We start from the raw sequence: 21,312 nt of genomic DNA, 5'->3' as shown, positions 1-21,312 counted from the left end.
TCACGTCGTAACTCTAAGTGCTTATTGCCTGTATAAAACAGCCGTGTGTGTTAGTGTGTGTCCTGACTGCATGTTGCTGGTCAGTCAGTGTTACAAAGGAGCTGAACAGCAGGGGGGGTCAGACATAAGCTGCTGACAGCTAACGCTCAATATGGTTGCAGAAATCTTTAGAGGCAGAAATAATCTCTCTGCGTGAGGTAAACTTCTGCAGGCAGAGCCAAAAAAGTGGTTAGTGAAGAACAGCTTTAATGAGTGGTTTGGTTTAGTGTTTTCTTTTTTCTTCTGGTCAGCAAACAAAAAATAAACCGGAGCAAATGCTATGTGTACCCGTGTTAGAGTAACTGCAGCTAAAAACTTCACTTCCCACATGTTTAAGGAAATGTTGTCAGCATAAATATCCCACAATGGATTAACATGAGCGACCGCATATTGCTAAGGCTTTCAAAGATGGTCTAAAACCTGGTGTGGGGGTTGTAAAGTTGTCTGTTTTCACTTTAAATTTTGAACATGAACTGGAATATGTAGCCAACCAACATATCATAGCATAGTTACCCATTCGCCTTCTTCTCCCCTTTGTATTGTATTGTCTTAACTGTTTTGTTTTTTGGCTCCTACCACTGCAGATGAACTCAATGAGTTAAATTATTTATGCCTCCACGAAATGCTTTAAAAGAGACCTGCCCCGCTCCCATTAGCATTTGTTCTACAATGTATTTCTGTGTTTTATTTGGTTAAATGTTTTCTAATAGGCTACGTCATGATGCTGGGGTACTGTAGATGTATTCTAGGCTGTATGTGTATTTACACAGTTTATTACCTGCTGATAAAAACTGAACACCCTGTTATTTTTAAGCTACTTTCCAGCATTCAACAACTGCAGCTGCAGATTTTTACCAGTGAATATGCTGTCAAGACCTCATGGCAGGTACATCTGCTAATTCATGTCATTACACAGCACTATACAGACTGTCAGGGGTTGTGCCACAGACCTGTGAGGTGGTTCCAAATTTGATCCGTGGTGCAGTTCCTACAAGTTGCCAACAGAGGTCATTAAAAGTCATGTGTGATCTAACTTGCTGCTTCTTAAAAACCTTTTCAATCATACACCTGCACTGCGGCAGATCTGCTGTTCATTATTTTACAAACAAAGATGATAGAGGACCTAGTGTGACTATCATTACTGCAAGGCAGAGATACACCTCATTCTCCTGTCTCTCCTCCTTATTTTGATCCCCCCCCCCCCCCCTCCTCCCACCCTCTACCCCTCTCAGTTACAGCCTTCTCTGACTCACACCAACATCTCTCTGTCAGCTGGGGCCAAAGCTGGCTCTGGATCTCAGCCAGGGCGACAGCCTGAGACGACGCTGCTGCTGAGCATGCAGTGGCACGAGGTGATGCAGGTGTGCATCAGCTCAAGACAGGATGTTGGCGCAGGGAGAAAATGTAGAGCAGTGTGTGTTTCTGTCAGTGCGGTGTGCTGGCTGCTCTGTTGGACAATGATAGCCTGTCTGTAAGGAGATGAAGCCTTTGTAAGGTGACCAGTAAAAAATGGCGTAGGATAATACATCTGTCTCCAGCTACACTGATCCATCTGTCAGCAAAGAGAACCCATAAATGGCTAACATCTAATACCATGAGATCACACCAGGGTTAAAACATGTTCACACAGGTAGACCAGGGTCAATGCACCCGATGCAACTCAGAACCAAAGGCGCACTGACTCATATCTGCTTTGTATGCAGTGCACACTGCCAAGATCTGCTCCAGCCTCGACTACAGGGGTTGCGAGGTCAGTGTACAAGATCAAACCAGTGTTTTCACTACGGCTGCCCCCTGAGAGTCCCTGAAGATTCAACTCATCAGTGTCGGTGACCCCATAGTCAACAAAGATCTCCTCAAGTCGGGCAGTCTTTTTATTTTGGTCAGTCAGTATATTTCTGGGGACGATTCAGTCCCCAGATGTGGCTGCAGAGTGAGAGCTTTTTGCTGTCACGCTGCTCTCTGTTACAGGCAGCTGCAGACCAAGAGCCAAGGTAAGTCTGACTAAGACGGAGGCAGCTGCCCAGAGGAAGAGAGGCTTTTAGATAACGCTATCTTCTGCCTTTACAGCTCACGGCTACTTAATACGATATCGTCTCTGGCTTTTGTTTGATATCATTAGCATAGTTAGCTTGCGTTAGCTCGAAGGGCCCACTTGGCTTGTTTACTGTATTACGTGTATTACCAAACCCTGTTCAAAGTCTCAAACTCTACATAGAAAAAAGGAATGAATATTCATATTGAACAGCCACATCCATTCGGTGCCGTCCTAGTTTTCACACTGACAGCAACATTAAATTAAATTACCATCATTATAACCTCCTCATTTAACAAGTAAAGTAAAGTTGGTCCTGTCTGAAATGTCTGCAGTCAAAACTTTTGCCTCAAGTGCAAAATAAATGAGAAGACTACGGGATTTGCCTTGAGTTAACATTAGGGTACGTGTAACACAGTTAAAATCTGATCCTTTCACATCATCCGTCATTCATCAGATCATAGTGACACAGAAAAAGCTCCTCACTGGGTAACAACGGCAAGACAATGTCAATTTTTCCTCAGGCAGATTTTCTATTCTCTCTCATATTTCGGTTCAGCACCTTGGTTCGGCCAGCTTTAATCTGGATCTTTGGTTATAATTTACTAAGCTCCACTACTGCCCTTGGCAATGTAACGTTTGCACACACCGACACATTATCATCTCTACTAATAAAATTAATTCGCCTGAAAAATATTTCTGAACATATTGCTGTGCCTGACTGTGAGATTTAAGATCTTTTTTTTCTTTTCTTCTTTTTGGTCGTTTGGTTCTCTTCCTAACTGGCATTTTGTCAATGAACTGATAACAATGCTACAAATCTGTTTCGATGAGTGTCCATTGACGCACACATACACCATGTTGTGATAAGCCTAGAAAAAAATAACTTAAATTTCTTGTCATTTCTACATCCGGGACCCATGGATCTGGAAAAGCTGTGAAAGAAAAGAAGAACACAAACATAAGGATTTGTAGATCAATAGCAATCTAATCCATAAACAGTTTATACAATCTATGCTGTGATTTGTAATGATGGTGATGATGATGATGAGAATGGTGATAGAATGAGAGCAAATGACTTTACTGACATGTGTAATGGACAAATGAACAAATACACCCACAGCCATGTCTTAACCATATATTACATGTTTAAAATGTGTGCCCCTTTAACATTTATTTTATTGTTGTATGGTTAAATGTCTTTATATGTGTCCGTTATGTGGTGGGTGTGACTGTGTGGCTCTACGTTGAGACTGTACATACAGTATGTACACAGACTGGGAAGAAGGACATCTAACACTTCTGCTGCACTGAAAGGTCAGGGATATTTCATGTCACAGCATTGGTAATGAGAGCCCATAGAGACACAGTGTTCGATCAATATCTAGTAGGGCTGTGTGAGGTCACTGTTGGACCACACCGAGCATGTCCGTGTTCAGATGCTTACACAAGCTTATGCGGGTCATTGTGACAAACAGCGAGAGGGAGTGACATTTTCAGACAGTGGACAATTAGTAAAATTTATCACATGCGAGGTGTTTTGACAAATGGGCATTTTAGATTACGATATCTTAAATCAACACGGGACACATTTTAATTTGTATTCAATGACCTTGAAGCATTTTGTATCCTACATCCTAACGGTTGTAGAGATATGCTCTGAGAGTCTGAAACTGTTGAAACATGTTCTCCTCCTAGCAAAAAATAAGCTTTACTGTGGCATCTTTTTCTAAAAGATGTGGGTCTTTTTTCTGTGATGCCCGCAGTGAAAAGGGACAATGGAGGAAAAGATGATGGTGGTTGTTTCAGGTCAGCCTGGTTTGCTGGCAGACATCATCAGTACACAGTATCCGCACTGGAGGGTGTTGACTGAAATAATGATGAGATTTTCCTTTCTTACATGGTGATATTGAATTATCCCTCGGCCCTACTGATGACTAATTAATGTTATTAGATGTTACCTGTATTTCTGTACAACAGTTTTAAAATTAGATGGCTTAAAGAACGTGTGGTTCACATTTCTTATGCTCTAAATCAAGGAGTTACAAATATGTAAGAACTAAAATCTCTCTGAAAATGAGATCTATGATACTGTTAACACCTTTTTACCAAGTGATTGACGGGGAAATTTTGTGGTCACCCAGTGGCAGCAAAAAGATAATAGTCGTTATTTATGTCGTTATGGGAATATCCAGGAGTACATTGACAGCAGAAACAGCTGATCAGTCTCATGACGTCAGCTTCATTAAAAGCATAGCTGCAAATTAAAGCAACAATAGATGTAAAAACACACAGACAACACATCTGTGATCAGTTCCCTAAGTTAATTTTAACAATTTTTTCAATCTTTTCTTCTTTCCCGATTTCTCGTTTTATTTTATGGAAGTGATCAATATAAGTGCACTTGTCCTTTAAACTCAAAAAAACAAACAAAAAAAACACACCACCTAACGAAATACAAGACGCCTGGTACATCCGTTACAGGCGTATCAGTTCGTAGAACAAGTTTGTAGAACAGTTTTGAACAGTTAGAACAAGACTCCTTCTCGTGGCTGCCTGTGCTTTCCCTGTCCTCGCGGCTGCAACTTGCGCTCTCTTCATCTACTTCATCACCACTGCTGTACACAATTTAAAAACTACAACACCCATAATTCATGTAGGAACTGCTGCAGCCAATGTGCAGCCGGTGGGAGCTGCAGGAAGACTCAACCACCATGATCAGTTTTTAATGTTTTATCAAGCAATAACTACTCCAGACTCTGCTCTAGTGTAATTTTCTGGACAATTAGGGCAGGATTCGGGATTCGGGACAGCTGCTTGGATTTTGGGATGTCTGGTCACCCTAGCTCCTAATGATGATTTTATCGGCACAGAAGACAACATTTCTCCTGAGTCTCGTATCCAAATGTTAAACAAAAGCAATATCAAAGCCTTAAACTTCAGTGTACAGTTGTTTTCACAGCTGTTTGCATTTGTCTATTAGAAATATTTAAGAGTGTTTTCAGTGAGCACAGGGTTTACTGATGGACAGCTTAGAGGTCATAATCAATGCAGCGCCATGAAACACCCCAGATCTCTGTAGACATCACACACATATATACTCACACACACGCGCGCACACACACACACACTATATTCTACTTGGTCTACCCACTAGCACATCTATCGTACAGTTCCTCACCCATTCCCGCCTCTCTTTGGAACAATGAAACATGACTCCCTCATTCTCTAAGCCACTCATTTGGTGTGGTATCTCTCCCTCCCTCCTCCTCCTCCTCCTCATCCTTCGCGGCTTCCTCCTCCTGCATCTCCGCCGGCTTCAATCAGCATGAAGGACGGAGGGGAAAACACAAAAGAAAGGGGAAAAAAACAAAACAAGACAGAAAACGACAAAAAAATGAACACGCTGATGAGTGTCAGTGAGTGGATAGTGAGAAGCTTAGAGGTAAATACAGAGACAGGCAGATATATATCTATATATCCATATGAAAGAGAGAGAGAATAGATTGGTACAGAAACAGATAGACAGGAAGACAAAGTGAGAGGTCGATAACAGCAGGAAGGAGAGGGAGAGCTGTGTGAATGATGGAGTGAATGTGTTTGTGAATGACATTTCGAGGCGAGTGACATTTGGAGCTTTCAGTGGAGAGCGCAGGATCAAAGCACACTCGCTTCAATGAGAGGAGATACCCCCCTTCTCTTTCACACATGCCACAACAAAACAGACACACACACATACAAAACAAGGACAGGACCACACATGGACACGCAGCCTTGCAGCTTGATCCTACAACGGGTCTTTACACATACATATGTGTGTTGGTGAGGAAAAAAAAATATGGACGGACACTCACCTTGGTTTTGTGGCTCTGCTCTGTAGCCAGCCCAGATCCCGGAGTGTGAAGCTCCTTGGACACGACACACAGAAACTCAGCCTGGTCCTCTGTTCCATAGCTGTATGACGAGCCGATGTTCACCATCTAGAAAAAGACACACAGACATGGGCACAGAAAGATACGCAGAGGAGAGAGGGACAGAGACAAAGAGACAGAGTGAGTGTCAGGAAGAATTAGAGATTACAGGAGAGAAAACAAAGCAAGAGAAAGAAAGAAAGTAACGGAGCGATCCCAGACTGAAGCGAGGAAAGACTTCTTGTGCTCATGCATGGCAGGGGGGGCTAAAAAGCGGACAGCCTGCTCTTTCACACTTAGCAGTGGACTCGACAGGAAGCATCTTTTACTTGTAGGAAAAGCACAAACAACTGTGGGTGAGCTTCTGCAGGGAATTGTGTGCAAATCAGAGCTGTACAGCATGCAGTGGAGCTTGGTGCAAAAGCAGTGGGAAAAGGGGGGTCTACTTGTGACTTTTAGGGCTACAGTGGGGACGACTGACCTATTAGGACTTCACCAGGCTCTGAGTTGTAAGTCTGTGTGTCACTGTTGCAGAGGACATCCGTGAACTAAAGCCTCCCTTAAGAGGCAAGGCCTTCACCTTAAAAGATAAAGTTAACACTGACAGACGTTCCCTATTACTGATGTAACAGTGACTAAAAGATGAATAAAACAGTGCCTGCTTTTACTGTGTGTTCACACTGTGAGCAACGGGCTGCTCTACTCTAAGAGATGGTCGATAGTGTGAGAGTAAATACTGGTCTGCAGCTTCGTTTTTTAACATTTGTATGCCACAGTACGACACTTAAAATTTTGACTCTTAGGAGTAGGCTCAGACTCACGATTTTTCTTTTCAATTAATTGATTAATTATTTCGTCTGAAAAAATACCTAACAATTTCACAAAGCCTAAGTCGACATATTCAAATCGTTTGTTTGGTTCAAGAAGTTTAGACGACTTTTGAAATTGTAATAAATTAATTTACTTTTGATAAAAGTCAAGACGGTCCAACTTAGGGATGTTCCTGATTACTCGACCAGTCTATTAAACGTACCTACCCTAGCTAAGTTGGCGCCAACCTCTTATTAGAAGTATTATCTTGTGCAATTGTGTTAACCCAAAGAAAATGTCATTGTAATAATCAGACACGTTTCCTAAGATTTATTTTCGATAAGTTGTTTCCGATATTTATTTACTTTATTTAGTAAGGTGTAATGGTTTGCAGGATAATGGGCAATAGTTATAAATGCCTGGTGCAAAGTGCCAGACACGTCAGTGGCATTTGAAATACTTACATGTTATTGGAAAAAGGTGATTAACAATTCTAACTGGCTCCGTTTATACTGTATATACAATATTTTTCCCGACAATGTTTAACCTTATAGATTAAATGTGCTCAATTTTGACTGACCTTTATCTGATGTCTTACTTTCAGACTCGTTGAAGAGTCTCAGTTTAAACATAAGGGAAATTAGCTGTTAGAATATCGCTACTCTAAATATAGGGAACAAAACATAAGAGAAAAATATCAAAGCAAAAATGTATATTTCTGAGAATATATGTACATAATGGTCTGAGTCCCTTGCTGGCAGTGAAATCATGCATGGCCACTAGCTCAGCCAAGCAAAAAAGTTTCATGCGTCCAAAACAGAAGAATAAAACTAGCTAACTAGTCTGTGACGCATTTGATTTTGTTGCTCATAATGTGAACACACTGTGTTAAGGTGTTTTTGTCCTATAACACCTAATGGGCACTTGGTTGTCTATGACTCTGATAAATAAACTATAAATCTAACAGCTGGAGACAAACCTCTTTAACAAACACAGTGACTGAAGCCTGTGACTATCCCAGGCCACACCCAGGACAACTCCAATACCACTGCAGGATGTGGGCCTGGTATGGATTCTGAACCCTTGATGAAGGTATGAAGGTAAAAGATACTGAAGACTGGGTGCCGTGCCTGTGGCGGGATGTTTTTATCTAAGTACATGTGCAATGGACAATCTTTAAGATTTGACTTGTTGGGACTATCAGTGAAAAAACTCACTAGATTAGTCCAACTTTAGGTCAATAAAGTGATCTTAAGACTGATACAATCTGGGAGACCTAAACTTTGGGAGTGCAGATAGCAGGGCTCAGGTCAGGGCCAAGGGGTCAGGCCAAGGGTCAAGATTGAAGGGTCAGCAGCAGCGTGAGTCCAACCCACAGTCCAGAGCAGTCCGGTGCGGGGCTTTCTGCAGGCGCGCACGCTGACCTGCTCAAACTTCCAGCCGTCCGACATTGTGGAGACCATCTGGGTGAGCTCCTCCTCCTGGCACTGCAACACTCGGTAGACATGCTTGGGGGGCACCTGCTGGGGAGAGAGAGAGAGAAGAGGGGGTTGAGAAGACAGGGTCACATCTCAGAAGCACATTTATTTCCCTTGTCCGAGCCTTTGCAAGATGGCATGGAGGCGGTGGACAGGAATCAAAGAGAAAAAATAAAGTAGTTGTGGGCTTGTTACTACACCAGCACTTCTATATTCATATTTTGGCACCACATTTGACCTCAGGCAGAGACTAGCTGTGAGTCCAGCAAAGTACAGTAGAACACAGGGAAAGTGGGTGTCTGTTTGAGAGGGCAGCGGGATTATGTAAGTAGTGAGTGCAACCATCCTGAGAAAAGAAAAGAAGCCTGGTGCAATACAGCAGAGCTCTCTTTGGAGAAGCAAAGATGGGTGAAATCACAAACAAAAAGAAGATGACTGAAAGGCACTGCACCACAATGATGTGTATGTGGATATGTACAATGTGTCTGTTTCTTTTGGGCGCAGACGGTATTGAAATATATAGTACAGTACATATCATAAGTGCTGTGTTACAGTATATCTTCAACATCATATGCACATGATGTACTGTATTTGGTAGTTTCATTAAAGACGACTGCAGCGACTGAGGCAATGTGCTGTTAGGTTTTTAAAGCGAACTCTTCGATCATAAAAATAGCCCTACTTGACAGGTTCTGTGTATACCTGTGTGGCTTTGGAGTCCCTCTCCACGATCCTCTCCTTGATCAGTTTGATCAGCGGGGTGATGTTGTAAAACTCTGCCTCCTCCAGGACACCTTGAGACAAAAGAAACATGACTCAGCTCCTGTGTGCACACCGAAGCAGAGTGATTCCCAGCCATGTTTGTCAGACATTATGTTAACCCCACAGTCATGTGTTCATTTGAACAGATTTTTAAATGGATATTATTTAGAAATTAATGAGTGGATATGATTTTTTCCCCTGCAATGAACTATTAACACCTATTAATCGAGCACTTTCAGATAACTATTACAATCTACAACATTTACTATCTGTATATATAGTATATCATATATTTTCCAGATTTAATAAACTAGAATATAAAGTGCTTAATGAGAAATTACATGACATGAGGCACGCCGTATTTGCTTGCCAGTTCCCTATTTCCACCAAGGAAAATATAGAGGAAGGAACAGTCACAACGACAGTGACAGCGTCGAGACAGCTTCGAGGAGTCAGACTTTGGTGTCAGTTCCATTAGAGTCAATGGGGTGAGCACAGCAAATCCCATTTTAACCCATCATATCTTTCTTGTTTCAAATTTGACTGGAAAATCCCTCCACCAGATTAAACACACATTCGTTTTCCTTGTTACTGATCTCCAAAGAGATCATGGCTCTATCCAGCAGAGGCTGAGATGCAACTCACACCAAAGTCTGACCCCTTGATTGCCATCACTGTCATCGTGACTGATCCTTCTTTCATATTTTTCTTAATTTCCAACTGTCCAGCAAAACCACCTCATGCACCCAGGACCCATCTGAACAGAGTCAAAGCAAATCAAAGACCTTCTTCAGCCAGCTCCTTGTTGTAGACCAGTTTGCCATGCCGCAAGTAGTTGAGGATGGGCCCGAAGTAGGTCGGGTCTCTGTCGATCACGTAGGCTCCCGACTCATCCTGTTACACATGAATAATCACAGAGACAGAGAAAAAGAACCCACACATTATAAACTGTACGCAATTGCATTGCTTTTCTTGTGTTTTTCCCTAATGAACCATTGGGTTTTTATTGACCTGAACTAGGGCTGTAAACTGAGCACTGTTATTCTATTATTAACTGTGTGTAAGTTGTTACAGTACTAAGGACAATTTTTTGTGGTCATGTGTATAAACATAGGATGTGGCTACTTTTATTTTCGGACCATTAATGGAGCTCTTCTGAGATATAACGAGTATTTTTAGATCCAAAAGTTCACCAGCTGGGGAATAACATCCTGGTTGGCTATTTTCATCTTACGTATGCAGTACTGACTGTCAGAGCAGATGTTTGATGAAGATGAATTGCAGACTCCAAAATAACAGCCCCCTACAGAGCAGATGGAGAACTTTATGAAACTTTTTTTGCCGTATTGCTGCGTCAAAAGGCAGTGCAACTACCAGTAGTCAGATAGGAAAGTAATTCTTCAGCACTGATTATAAAAAGTTCTTTCATTCCCTAATATCACATTGAACTTTGTTGCTCCCTGTTATATAACATTGCTATTTAACATTCCTGCCACAACAACAGCATTTTTGCAGCTGGACACAGAAGCAACTGCTCACTGGAACTCCTGAGTAGTTGTTGCTGACTTTGTTAACACACGTTTGTTGACAGGCTGCTTGTCTCCCACCTCCAGGCTACATCTGCAAAGCCTGCCTGGCTGTTATGTCATGTCTACTGCCCCTCCAACATACACACAAATCCTCCCTCTGCTCGTCCTCGTGACGAACGCTTAAAGCCCCCTTTTTAGAGTTGACTTCACAAAAGAGCTACAGCTGGAAAAATCCATACAAAAACATACAGGCCTTTAGGAGACCCAGGCGTAGGGATATACAGGGGAAGAGGAAGTTAAATAACATCAGTCACATCTGCTGATCATGTGTCATTAACACATGGTTCAGTGGCCTCTGTAGAAAGCATTCAGGACAGAAAGGAGCACAGAGGCCAACACAAGTACATGTCATTTGGTTCCTCAGTTGAAATCAAACTCCAGACGAGTAAGTCCCACAATTCACAAACCACTGTCACCACTTTACACCCACTACATGTTTAAAATCGAGACCTTAAAAGTAATGGTTAAAGAGGTGGTTAAGTTAAGTGAGAAAAATGAGAAGAAGCTTCATAATGTGAACCTACTGTATTCACATGACTGACTCTTTTCATGATTTGCATTAGTGGCAATGGACAACTGTAGCCTCCAGCCGCATCTTTGCACGTAAGCATGTTAGCGCTTTTATTAGCAGATCCTTAGTGACTCAGACAGCACCACTCACACCAACTGAAACTGTTATGTCCTTTAATTATTTGATTAAAATCCTAACCTCAAATGCTGAATCCAGACATTTGTACAATGTAGAAACAAAAAAAGCCAATGTATCTGACATTGCTAATCCAGTTAAGTGGTGTATTTCAGCTGCTGCAGGTAGACCTGATTAGGGTTTAGTGCTGTTATAAATATTTAAGGGGATTAACCGGACTTTCGGGCTGTTCATGCAAAACCCGGTTTGTTTATTTGGAACTGAGAGCTTGAGAGTTCCAGGTTAACAACACAGTTGTCCAATTAAACTGTAGGCAAAAGAGCTGTATTACAGCCAGTTTACGCTTCAGTTATGAGAATCAGAGGCCATACTCTGTCCTACTGGGTGGCGGTGGAGGCTTTCAGGTCACTCTGAAGCCCGGGCCTGTGGGAGTGTGTTTGCTGTGAGGAGGCCAAAGGACAACCTGCAGGTCCTGTGGGTGCTTCAGTTTTCTTTCTTTCTTCCTCATTGGTGCAGCTGTCACCAAGGTGTTACTGGGGTATCAAGGAATTCCTCCTTTCATACACTCCCGTAGGACCACCAACCCCATAGTCCTGCCTCCGCCCCCATTTTACAGAGCTGCAGGCGGTTGCACCAGCTCTTTACCTAAACTTCGCCAACAAATAACTTTAGTGTTAGTGGAAATGTATCCATCACTAAATCAAAATGTGCATCACACAAACTGCGTCTTACAAAAGTAGTTGCCAGTGTAGCTGTTGCGTAGCCAACTGAACTGACAAAAACGAATGTTAGCTTGCTAATATAGGAGTGTTTCGTGTGTAATATAGCGGCAATTTGGTTGACACATCTGACCTCACACTTCATACAATGCTATTTAATAACAACATAGACTGGGACGATTTTAAATTACATTTCTACCACCCATTTTAAACTGCATGAATACTACAAACTCTGACAGACACGCTTCTCCATCTATGCATGTATAACCTAGAAGGGCACTCAGACCTTTCTTCCTTGGCCCGTGCTACACCCTTCCACCAAGTTTTATGAAAATCAAGCTGGCAGTTTTTCTGTAATCCTGCTGACAACCAACAAACCGAACCAGATTTATAATTCCTCGGCGGAGGTTATAAAACAAAAATGATGCCTTGATTTAAAAAGGATTGAAAGTTTAACATGTTCTGTTGCTTGTGACAGTACAGTGACTTCCTGTTTACAGATTTGATTGGACAACAACAGATCTTTACCAGCAACCAATTTACCCATTGCTAAGGTTTATTACTGGCAAACACATTCCTTAGTAAGTCACTTGTTTGAAACTATCTAGTGCTTAGAGATTATGTATGCCAGTAAAACATCGTCGTCTACATCTTCCTCTAATCCATCATCTCCAGTGTGACAGATTTGTAGAACAAGTCCCAAAAGAAACCCACAGTCAGATGGACAGAATCCGCAAGATAGGGACACTCATGATAGATGGTGTCTTGACGCTCATCTCTTCAAGCCCAGGCAATCTTTGCTGGCGAAGCGTGACAGGAGCTTCTGATGAGCCATTCCCCATGTGGGGCATGAAACGAATGCAATGAACGAGGACACCTACATACACAAATAGACGGATTCAGACTGTAAAGCAGTCCGTAGGATGTGCGATGCTGCTAGATGAGGGATGGATTGGTGGAGAAAAAGGCAAAAAGGCATGACAGAAGACAGAGAGATCTGCAGATCAACAGGAGAAATAAACAGCTAGAAGACTAATATCTTAGAAGAAAACTGCATGATGAATAACCTAATAGAAATGACAGGTAGACGCACTTGCAAATTCCAAGGACAAAGAAGCATAGAGGGACACTGCCATAGAGACGGAGGATGTAGACACATGGGATTTCTGTGTTTGTGTGTGAGACAGAGAGACACAAAGAGAGGATCGAGACAGACAGATGGAGGGACGCGATATGAAGCCCAAAAAGCAGCATGTACAGACATCACTATGCGTCTTTGTGTCTGCACCCAAAATCACAATTATTAGAGTGTGTAAAGGCTGGGACTGCAGCACAGAGCACAGACACATGCACGCACACACCATCCTAAATGAGCGAAGCTGCAGTGGAGGACAGACCGACGCCTCATCAACGTGACTTGACTTGACAGTGTGGGCATGACAACACTGGGGAAAAGCTTCCTGAATGTGTCAGAGCCCCGTTTCTCTTTCTCACGCACGCACACACACACAGAATTAGTATTGTTATTCATTACGACAGACCCGTTTGCAGCCACAGTACATTCCCTTTCTCACAAGTTGATGTTTTCAGTTGTTGAGAGGACGGGGACGCGTAGTTGGTGAGTTAATGTTTTACAGAGCATTTGTTCAGGGAAATAAGATGTGACTCCACAACATCTCCCTGCAGAGGTAAGTACATCCCACGGGCTGTCACCAATAGCCAAACAAAAGCCCTGTTCACTTCTCAAAACACACATATACACACACGCCTGTCTGCATACTGGTGCTTGCTTGAGCAGGTGTAAATATTAGGGCTGAATGATACTGAAAAATAACATTGCAAAATCCTATAGCTTAATTTCGACATAATTTAATATGTATCGCTCAAAAGACATTTTTAAGAGAAAGTAGGGCAGTTGTTCAATTTTTTAGTTGACTGCACATGACACAGTCGCATCAGTCTCATTCAATCAATACTAATTAATCACTCCCTTGTCTTACACAGACTGTGAAATTGTGGCATGGCAAGCATGGAAAAAAGGTTCAGGATGGTATTTCTTTCCTTTTGTCGTGGATTTAGATAAATATTTAGAAAGCCTGAAGGGGTGCCAAGTTCTTTTTTAAAGGTGGGAAGTTTTAGTTCTTTACTTAAGCATTTTGTAGCTTTGTAACTAGCACCTTGCCTCTGCCAGTATGGGGTTTTTGATTGTACAAAGTAAAATTCAACATGCAGTTGCTTTAAATCAACCTAATCATTTGAAAGACTAAAATGTCAAGCTTTACTTTAAGCCATAAAAAAGCTAAGGTTGCCACATTTCAGAGTACCATAGTGGGATTAATATGACTAATTACATTGCAGTCTTTGTGTTATTACTATAACACTGGCATTAATTGTGATGTAGATGTTGAAATACTGTTCTGCCTAAGTGAAAACGTGAAAACACACACACACATACAAATATTTGGCCTGCTCATTCTGATCTAAAGGCGGACAAGAGTGGTGGGAAAAAAACTGGACATACGTGAGATATCTAATTACGGATCAGCCTAATTTATCATCCGTCGCACCACAGATGGTCTGGCTGAACCACCGACATCTCGGTGTTGGTGACATTTTTGATGTAGGAGGCATCACGGGAGCTCCACGCTGATTAACACATTTAGATATATGTGCTTCGACTCCATGCTGGGTGAATGAAACAGCTTTGGGTTAAATGCAATCTTTGGATGTTTTAGGAAGTTCTTAAAAGGGCTTGTAACTAATTTGTTTGCTGCAATTGTTTCCAAAGTGGCAGTAACCTTCTCAAGTGCATTTTCTCACCTCACTGCAAACTGTATAACTTTCACCTGTTTTTATGTATTTAAAGGTGTGGAACTTTACCATATGAATGAATGACCATTACATTCAAGCACTTGCTAAATGAGTTCACAAAATGCTGATTAGGCCTACTGCTGCGAGGTAAAACTCTCTGTATTTCGCAGTATATACTGGAGCTGTTGTGTCTGTGGAAGTGATGTGTTTTACAAAGGGGGCAGGAAGGGGGTAGAAACCATAGTGACGGAGCAGCAGCCAGAAGCGTCTAAAAGTTTCTGGAGTTGATGGTCAAGAAAAAAAATAGTAAACTCGGCGTTTGGAGGAGGGATTCAAGTATGAAACGGGTGCTCCTGGGGGTGGTGGAGATGTGGCAGGCATACGCCATAAGCACAGTGTTCGTGTAACTACACAAAAAAGCTCCACACTCCAGCTTTAAGTAAGTGTACATAAACAAAACAGTAAATCTGTTATGAAAATAATTGAGAACTGTGGTGAAAAATGGCAAAATTTCAATGCTTTTTTCCTGAAAAGGGTTTGTCAATCCCAGCCCTGTGTTTTAACTAAATATCTAACAAGGTCTTATTGTGTAGCCCAAATCAAAGTCTTATTCATGTATCCTGAGGGGAGACAAGGGACAAGTTCACACAGCTCTGCACTGTTTATTCAAATCAAATGCTTGGTTCTTGCATCATTTTCATGATTACTGGTCCCTGCCAACGCCTCATATTCGACCTCTCACGGTGCAGATACGGCAGTAAAGCGAGTCAAGGCATGTCGTGGAATCCATGCTGACACTGCGAGATGGGACAGAGATTTAACATAAGATAAAAACATCTGAAGGTTTGTACAAATAACCCAGGTTACAAACTCACCTAGTGATCTCCGTGGTAATTCATATGAATTAAGCTGCTGATAATCACAAATCTGTGGTAATAAGATTAAGCAGTTATAGTCAACATCTGGCTGCCCTGTTACACCTGCTCAGCTAACATAATCCAACATCATCAAAACTGAATTTCAGTTGCATAATGTAATTGGCGTGGGACGGCTTGAGGTCAGCTTGGGTCGCATTAATGGCAGATAGCCCTGGGTTTGGTTCGGTGAGGGGGGCAGGGCAGCTGAGGTGCTGGTAATCTCATTAAAACAGTCACACACAGCCAGACAGTCTGTGTGTGTGTGGGGGGGTTTAAAAACAGCAAAGAACCCCTGAGAAGGTACACACTAACGCCAGTGGATTAGACGGGGACTCCATCCAGCGTGGATAAAATCAGCTTCCCTCCTGAGTGAGACAAGAAAACACACACACAGGCTGAACTGCTCCTCTGTGTGATACAGCTTCAGATTGTTCTGTCTCTCTACACAACCTGAGCAAAGGCTAGTTTCAACCTGATGTCTGCTGGGAAAGATAGCACGCTGGCACAATTAGCCCCCCTTCCAGGCCTAGATTTGGGACAGGATTTTGCAGTTTGTTCATTTTATTGTTTCCCTGATACAACAAGGAACATTACAGGATGTCAGCAACAGGGTGCCCCCTGTTAATTGTTTAGCAGAGGTGGGAGGAAACCCAGATCTTGATCCATTTAGCTTGTAGATGGCTGCCTAAACAAAGACAGCAGTAGCTCTTTTCCCCTGAGGGTTAATGTTTTCTTTCATGAAAGTGTATTCACTTTTTCTGATTTTAGTGAAGGCGAAGGGGAAGCCTTTGCAGATCTGCCTCACTTGCATGATCATTGTCAATAAGGTCAAATTTAGCAGGCAACTTGTACGGGTTGGTCTGTAATATTAACTTCAATGTAGTAAAACAACTTTGCTGGTTCAACGAGCTGAGAGGAATAAACTGTAGCTGTTAAACTAGGGCTTAATAAAAAAAATTCTCTTTTCCGATTTTGGCTTCCAATGCTATGAACACAGGATAATTAAGATTAAAAAAATATATATTGTGCTGCATTCCCTTTTGCAATGATGTTCTTGCTTTTGTCTTTGTTACAATTTCAGCCCACGTCTTTCCTTTACAACTGTGCACCCGGTGTTGCCAACATGGCGACTTCCTTGCTAGATAAAGTGATTTTTCAGATCCTCTCACTGACTCTATTTCTAGAAATTGACAAGCGACAAATTTAGCTACTTATTTAGATCATCAGGGATAAAGCAAGAAATATATGACTTTATTATATTTTAATTTATTCCTGTGCATGCTGCAGACTAATCGCAGTGACCAGCTCTTCTGCCAACAAAGCGGGACCTCTTCCCCTCCTCTTGCACTCTGCTTTTTACGTTTCTATTATGTATTTTACATTCAAGAAAATGCACTGCCAAAAAGACATTTAAAAAAAGTTCAATAAATAAATACAGTATTTTCAAAGTCAATGAGTAATTGTGTTAAATCGTGATCTCAATATTGACCCAAATAACTGTGACCGTGATTTTTGCCACAATCGAGCAGTTGTATGTTAAACATTTCCTCTAAAAAGACAGATAAACTTGCATCTGTGTTGCATTTTAGAAAAATGCTAAATTTATACCGAGACAGACTCCAATTTTCGAACTAGCTGTGCACTCAATCTGCTGTGCGGCTCGTGCTTGTGTGCATTCACAGCTGTTAGGATCAATGGGTATTACTGATCCAAAGAAACATTTATCATGAGGCTTCTGAGGGTAAAACCACTAAATAAAAGCAAATTCACTTTTCCTTTCACTCCTGATTTCACATTTCTACTGCAATTATTCTTGTGACTTACAACAGAATTACTTTGTACAGCGATTTGATTTGCTGGTGATTATCTAACCAAACATTTTTCCTTTGGCTACTGGATTGTTGCTCTGAATACATCTGACGACGGGCAACCTTAGCTGCATACATATTTGCTCAGTAAAATCCTTAATCCTCCAGCGACCGGTGTTTTGTTCTTGACTTGAAAATCTGAATCTCTAGGTATGATACTAAGGAACTTGTCCTTGTGTCTATGGTAACAACTTACATAATGGCAGAAGCACAGGCTTTGTCTCTTTGGTAGACAAATACTTGCATCAGGTCTTTCTATAGTGTATCATGTGTAAATACTAAATACCGACTTTGGATGGCTGTGTTAGATGCCTGACAAAAAGCAGCCCTGTCTCTCCTCGCCATCATATTCACAGGTCACAGCTCACGGAGGATCCAGATCCTTGCCTACAGCTCAGTTCCTGTTTTTAGGATGACAGTGTTGTGATGGCCCAAGAAAAAGAAAACACTAAAATTAAGCCTCTCTGCGTCTCTCCGCATTTGAGAGTTTGTGATAAAGAGCAGAAATAAAAGGCGAGAAAGAACAAGTCCGCGATAAGCTCTCACAGTGAGTCAGCCGCTGAGAGCGAGGATGAGGAGAGGACAGGACGATGGTGAAGGAAAGAGATGTAGGTGTGTGTTTGTGCATGTGTGAGACCGAGAGAGATTTTGTGTGTGACTGTGTGTGTCTTCGGGCAGTGCAGAGGGAGCTCCTGTCAGGTCGCTGCTGAAGGTCACATGGGAATATTCTTTCCACAGAGTCTAGTTGTGCAGCGGGGGAACAGTCATCGCTGCTGTCGGGGAGAAATCTCTGAACTCCAATTCTGGTGGTTGTTATTTTGGCTTAGTCACTTTAGCTGAAGGAAAACCTGCTGCTCTGCTGATATGAGGTTTTTCTTTAAGCGAACCAGAGACACAGTTTGAAACCCTCGACTGGGTTGGACTGGACACTAAACATGAGCTGATTAGGATTTGGCAGTGTGACGATGTATACTGTGAGATGACATAAATGTATCAACTGTTATAGTTTGTACTGTGGTAGTATCTGTGGGTGTATTTCAACATTGTGGGTGACCTAAGTAATGGTGTGATCCAGTACCCATACTATCATACTATTTAGAATACCAGAGGACTTAGTTCATCCCTGTACATAGTATGTCAAATGCAGTATGCCAAAAATACCAGGAACATTCAGCATCCAGTCACATTCTGCAGCATGTAAGCTGGCATGTTTTTCTTTCTATTCTGACCCTCAATCCTCTGTGCAGTGGAAAATATGTCACACCAACTGAGCCGCAGACAGATGACAGCTTACTGACGGCTGACAGAACCCACAATGACAACAATCAATCCGTAAATCACAAACAATCTACAATGTGTGCAGTTACACCTACGTACTTTCTAACGGCAGCTGCAGTATGTACTTAAAGTAAAAGGAAAAAGTATGTGATCCAGAACGCAGCCGAAATGAGCAGGACTGTTACACAGCAATGACGGATTCCGAAATGTGTTTTGCACAAATGTGAATACCTCGATTTTTCTTTCATCTTTCATTCTCTTAATTCATCTTTAAAAAGTTATTTCATTGATTTTCAAAAAAGTTAACTAGGGCTGCAATTTACTGTTCATTTTTTTCCATTATTGATTACTGCAAAGATAATTTCTCAAATACATGTTTAAACATTTACACATCACACGCTCACAGAGCCCATGGTGATGTCTTCAGATGTCTTATTTGTCTATCTTATCTAATACAAGCATACGGTACAATAGCCAAAACAACCCACACAATGGTAGGGTTGCAAGTGTTAGCTGCAACCCTATTTTGTGTGGTCTACAAAGTGTCAGAAATTGTGTAAAATGCAATCACTGTTTCCCAAAGGAAAGATGACGTCCTCAAATGTCTTGTTTTGTCCACAACCCAAACACATTCTGGTTACTTTCATACAGGAAGTAAAGAAACCAGAACATATTTACATACAAGAAGCTCTTAAAAATGACTCACACCAATTAATCAATTATCAAGTTAGCTTGCCATTAATTTAATTTGACAACTAATCAATTAATCATTACAGCTCTAATTTGTACCAACCTATAAGACTACATATACCATAACTGGACATCCACATTACCCCCTCCTATGGCGAATTGTCTTACAGTCGCTATAACAGCTGACATTTTAGAGATACAAGCCTTTCACCCGACATCTACAAAATGTCAACTTACAGTAGACCTGTCCCCTTCTCCCCCTGTCACACACATGCATATCAAAGGCAGCAGCATAATAGAAATCTGCATCATTCATGAGACCTGCCGGTCCTTACAGTGTGCTCGCTCTCCATGTGACGGGGAGTCACATAATGCATCTCTCTCCCTCTCTCTCACCCTCTCTCTCCCTATAAGATGCCAGCTGTACAGCTACTGACTGTGCAGCTCCCTGCAGAAGAGGAGGCACGTGTTCATCCATCTGACCCAAGCTACATTCACACCACAAAATGATGCTGAAACACACACACACACACACACACACACACACACACACACACACAGAGGAGCCATGGAGAGAGCTTCATACTGCACATATACTGTATATCAGGCGGTCATTAGTCAACTGTACACCTGCTTTAAAGCTGCAGATTACAGGTGTAGTGATTTTGGGAATGGCACACACATAACACAGTAAGATGGTCCCTTTAACACTACTGTGGTAATTTAGGAGATTAAAAAAGCATCATAGAGCACAATTCAATGATTATTATTGGGCAGATTTTTTACACCAAGGCTTTTCTTCATGCCAATATCTGCACATGTATTTTTGGCAATCCCTTTAGTCAGCTTAGAGAAAATCCACCTTACAAAATCAATCAATGACATATTCTGTAAAATGTATGTCAAGCCAAACTACAACCACCTGTCACGGTATCATAACTCACTACTACACGTCACTGTGAGTCACTACAGGAATGTTACTGAATTGTTATCGTGTTTTTTCAAGGAAACAGTCTGCTTTGTTACACATACCCTTCACGTTAGGCCAGTACCAGCCTTCTTCTTTAATATCCTTAAGAGATATTAAATGTTGGCTTACAGAGACACGCAGTCACTAACATGTTATAACAAAACTTAACATGATAAGAATATTAAAGCATCACCACAGTTAATAACGCAGTGAATTGCTAATAGCTAAGTACTACAAAGTGTTGTACCAAAGTAATACTTGTGTTAGGCGTGCTGTAAAGTAACGTTCACCGGCAGCTTAAGTGTCCTGACCGGACTCACCGTGTCTGAGTGCAGGTCCTGCTGTTGGCACAGCCGGTAAAGAAACGAAGTTTGCTCTTTGAGGAGAGTCTGCCGCGTTGTGAGGAAGACGGTGCCGCCGACGTTCAGTCGGACCCACTTCCCGTTGTTCCCCCCGCTGGGGTTAATAACCGAGCCGTTACCGATGCTCTGCGACGCCGTCCCGCCGGGTTCAGTGGTGCTGGCGGTGGCGGACGTCGCGCTCTCTCCCGCCTCGCTGTCTTTGTTGTTGTTATTATTATTGTTGTTGTTGTTGTTGTTGCTGTTGTGGTGGCAGCCGTGGTGCGTCGACAGCGCGGCGACGTCCTCCGGTTCCCGCTGGTCGTCCGCTGTCGTTGCCATTTGGAAACAGCCGCTAGACACGAGATGAAGACGAGCGAGGGCGTCCGTCCGTGTCCGCTGTTGCCTCGGCTTCTTCTCCCCGTTACCAGCCGGAGTAAGCTCCGCCCCC

General features: G+C 42.1%; 1 protein-coding gene across 3 annotated transcripts; it reads right to left on the bottom strand.

Moving 5' to 3' along the window:
* Positions 1-309: 309 nt before the first annotated feature.
* On the bottom strand, positions 310-21,309 carry kctd17 (potassium channel tetramerization domain containing 17). 3 transcript variants are annotated; one of them, XM_050059263.1, is made up of 7 exons: positions 20,844-21,309; positions 9,821-9,929; positions 8,976-9,067; positions 8,172-8,318; positions 5,929-6,054; positions 5,256-5,391; positions 310-3,009 (listed from the first exon to the last, which is right to left on the bottom strand). In XM_050059263.1, exons 1-6 carry the CDS (start codon positions 21,201-21,203, stop codon positions 5,296-5,298), a joined length of 930 nt encoding a protein of 309 aa, XP_049915220.1. In that variant the 5' UTR covers positions 21,204-21,309; the 3' UTR covers positions 310-3,009; positions 5,256-5,295. The 3 variants fall into 3 exon arrangements, with proteins under 3 accessions (XP_049915220.1, XP_049915221.1, XP_049915222.1); XM_050059264.1 differs by having other exon boundaries at positions 8,220-8,318; XM_050059265.1 differs by having other exon boundaries at positions 8,220-8,315.
* Between the last annotated feature and the right edge of the window lie 3 nt (positions 21,310-21,312).

Source organism: Epinephelus moara, chromosome 13 (assembly GCF_006386435.1).
Source record: "Epinephelus moara isolate mb chromosome 13, YSFRI_EMoa_1.0, whole genome shotgun sequence".
Lineage (NCBI taxonomy): Eukaryota > Metazoa > Chordata > Actinopteri > Perciformes > Serranidae > Epinephelus > Epinephelus moara.
This window is presented reverse-complemented; position numbering and strand designations above follow the sequence as displayed.

Excerpts from the sequence above, each read along its gene's own strand:
- kctd17 (XM_050059263.1), bottom strand. The coding sequence starts at position 21,203 with ATGGCAACGACAGCGGACGACCAGCGGGAACCGGAGGACGTCGCCGCG. Across the intron at positions 9,930-20,843 it reads AGGACCTGCACTCAGACACG|GATGAGTCGGGAGCCTACGT; the intron begins GTGAGTCCGGTC and ends CATGTGTAACAG. Across the intron at positions 8,319-8,975 it reads GGGACTCCAAAGCCACACAG|CAGGTGCCCCCCAAGCATGT; the intron begins GTATACACAGAA and ends CTCTCTCCCCAG.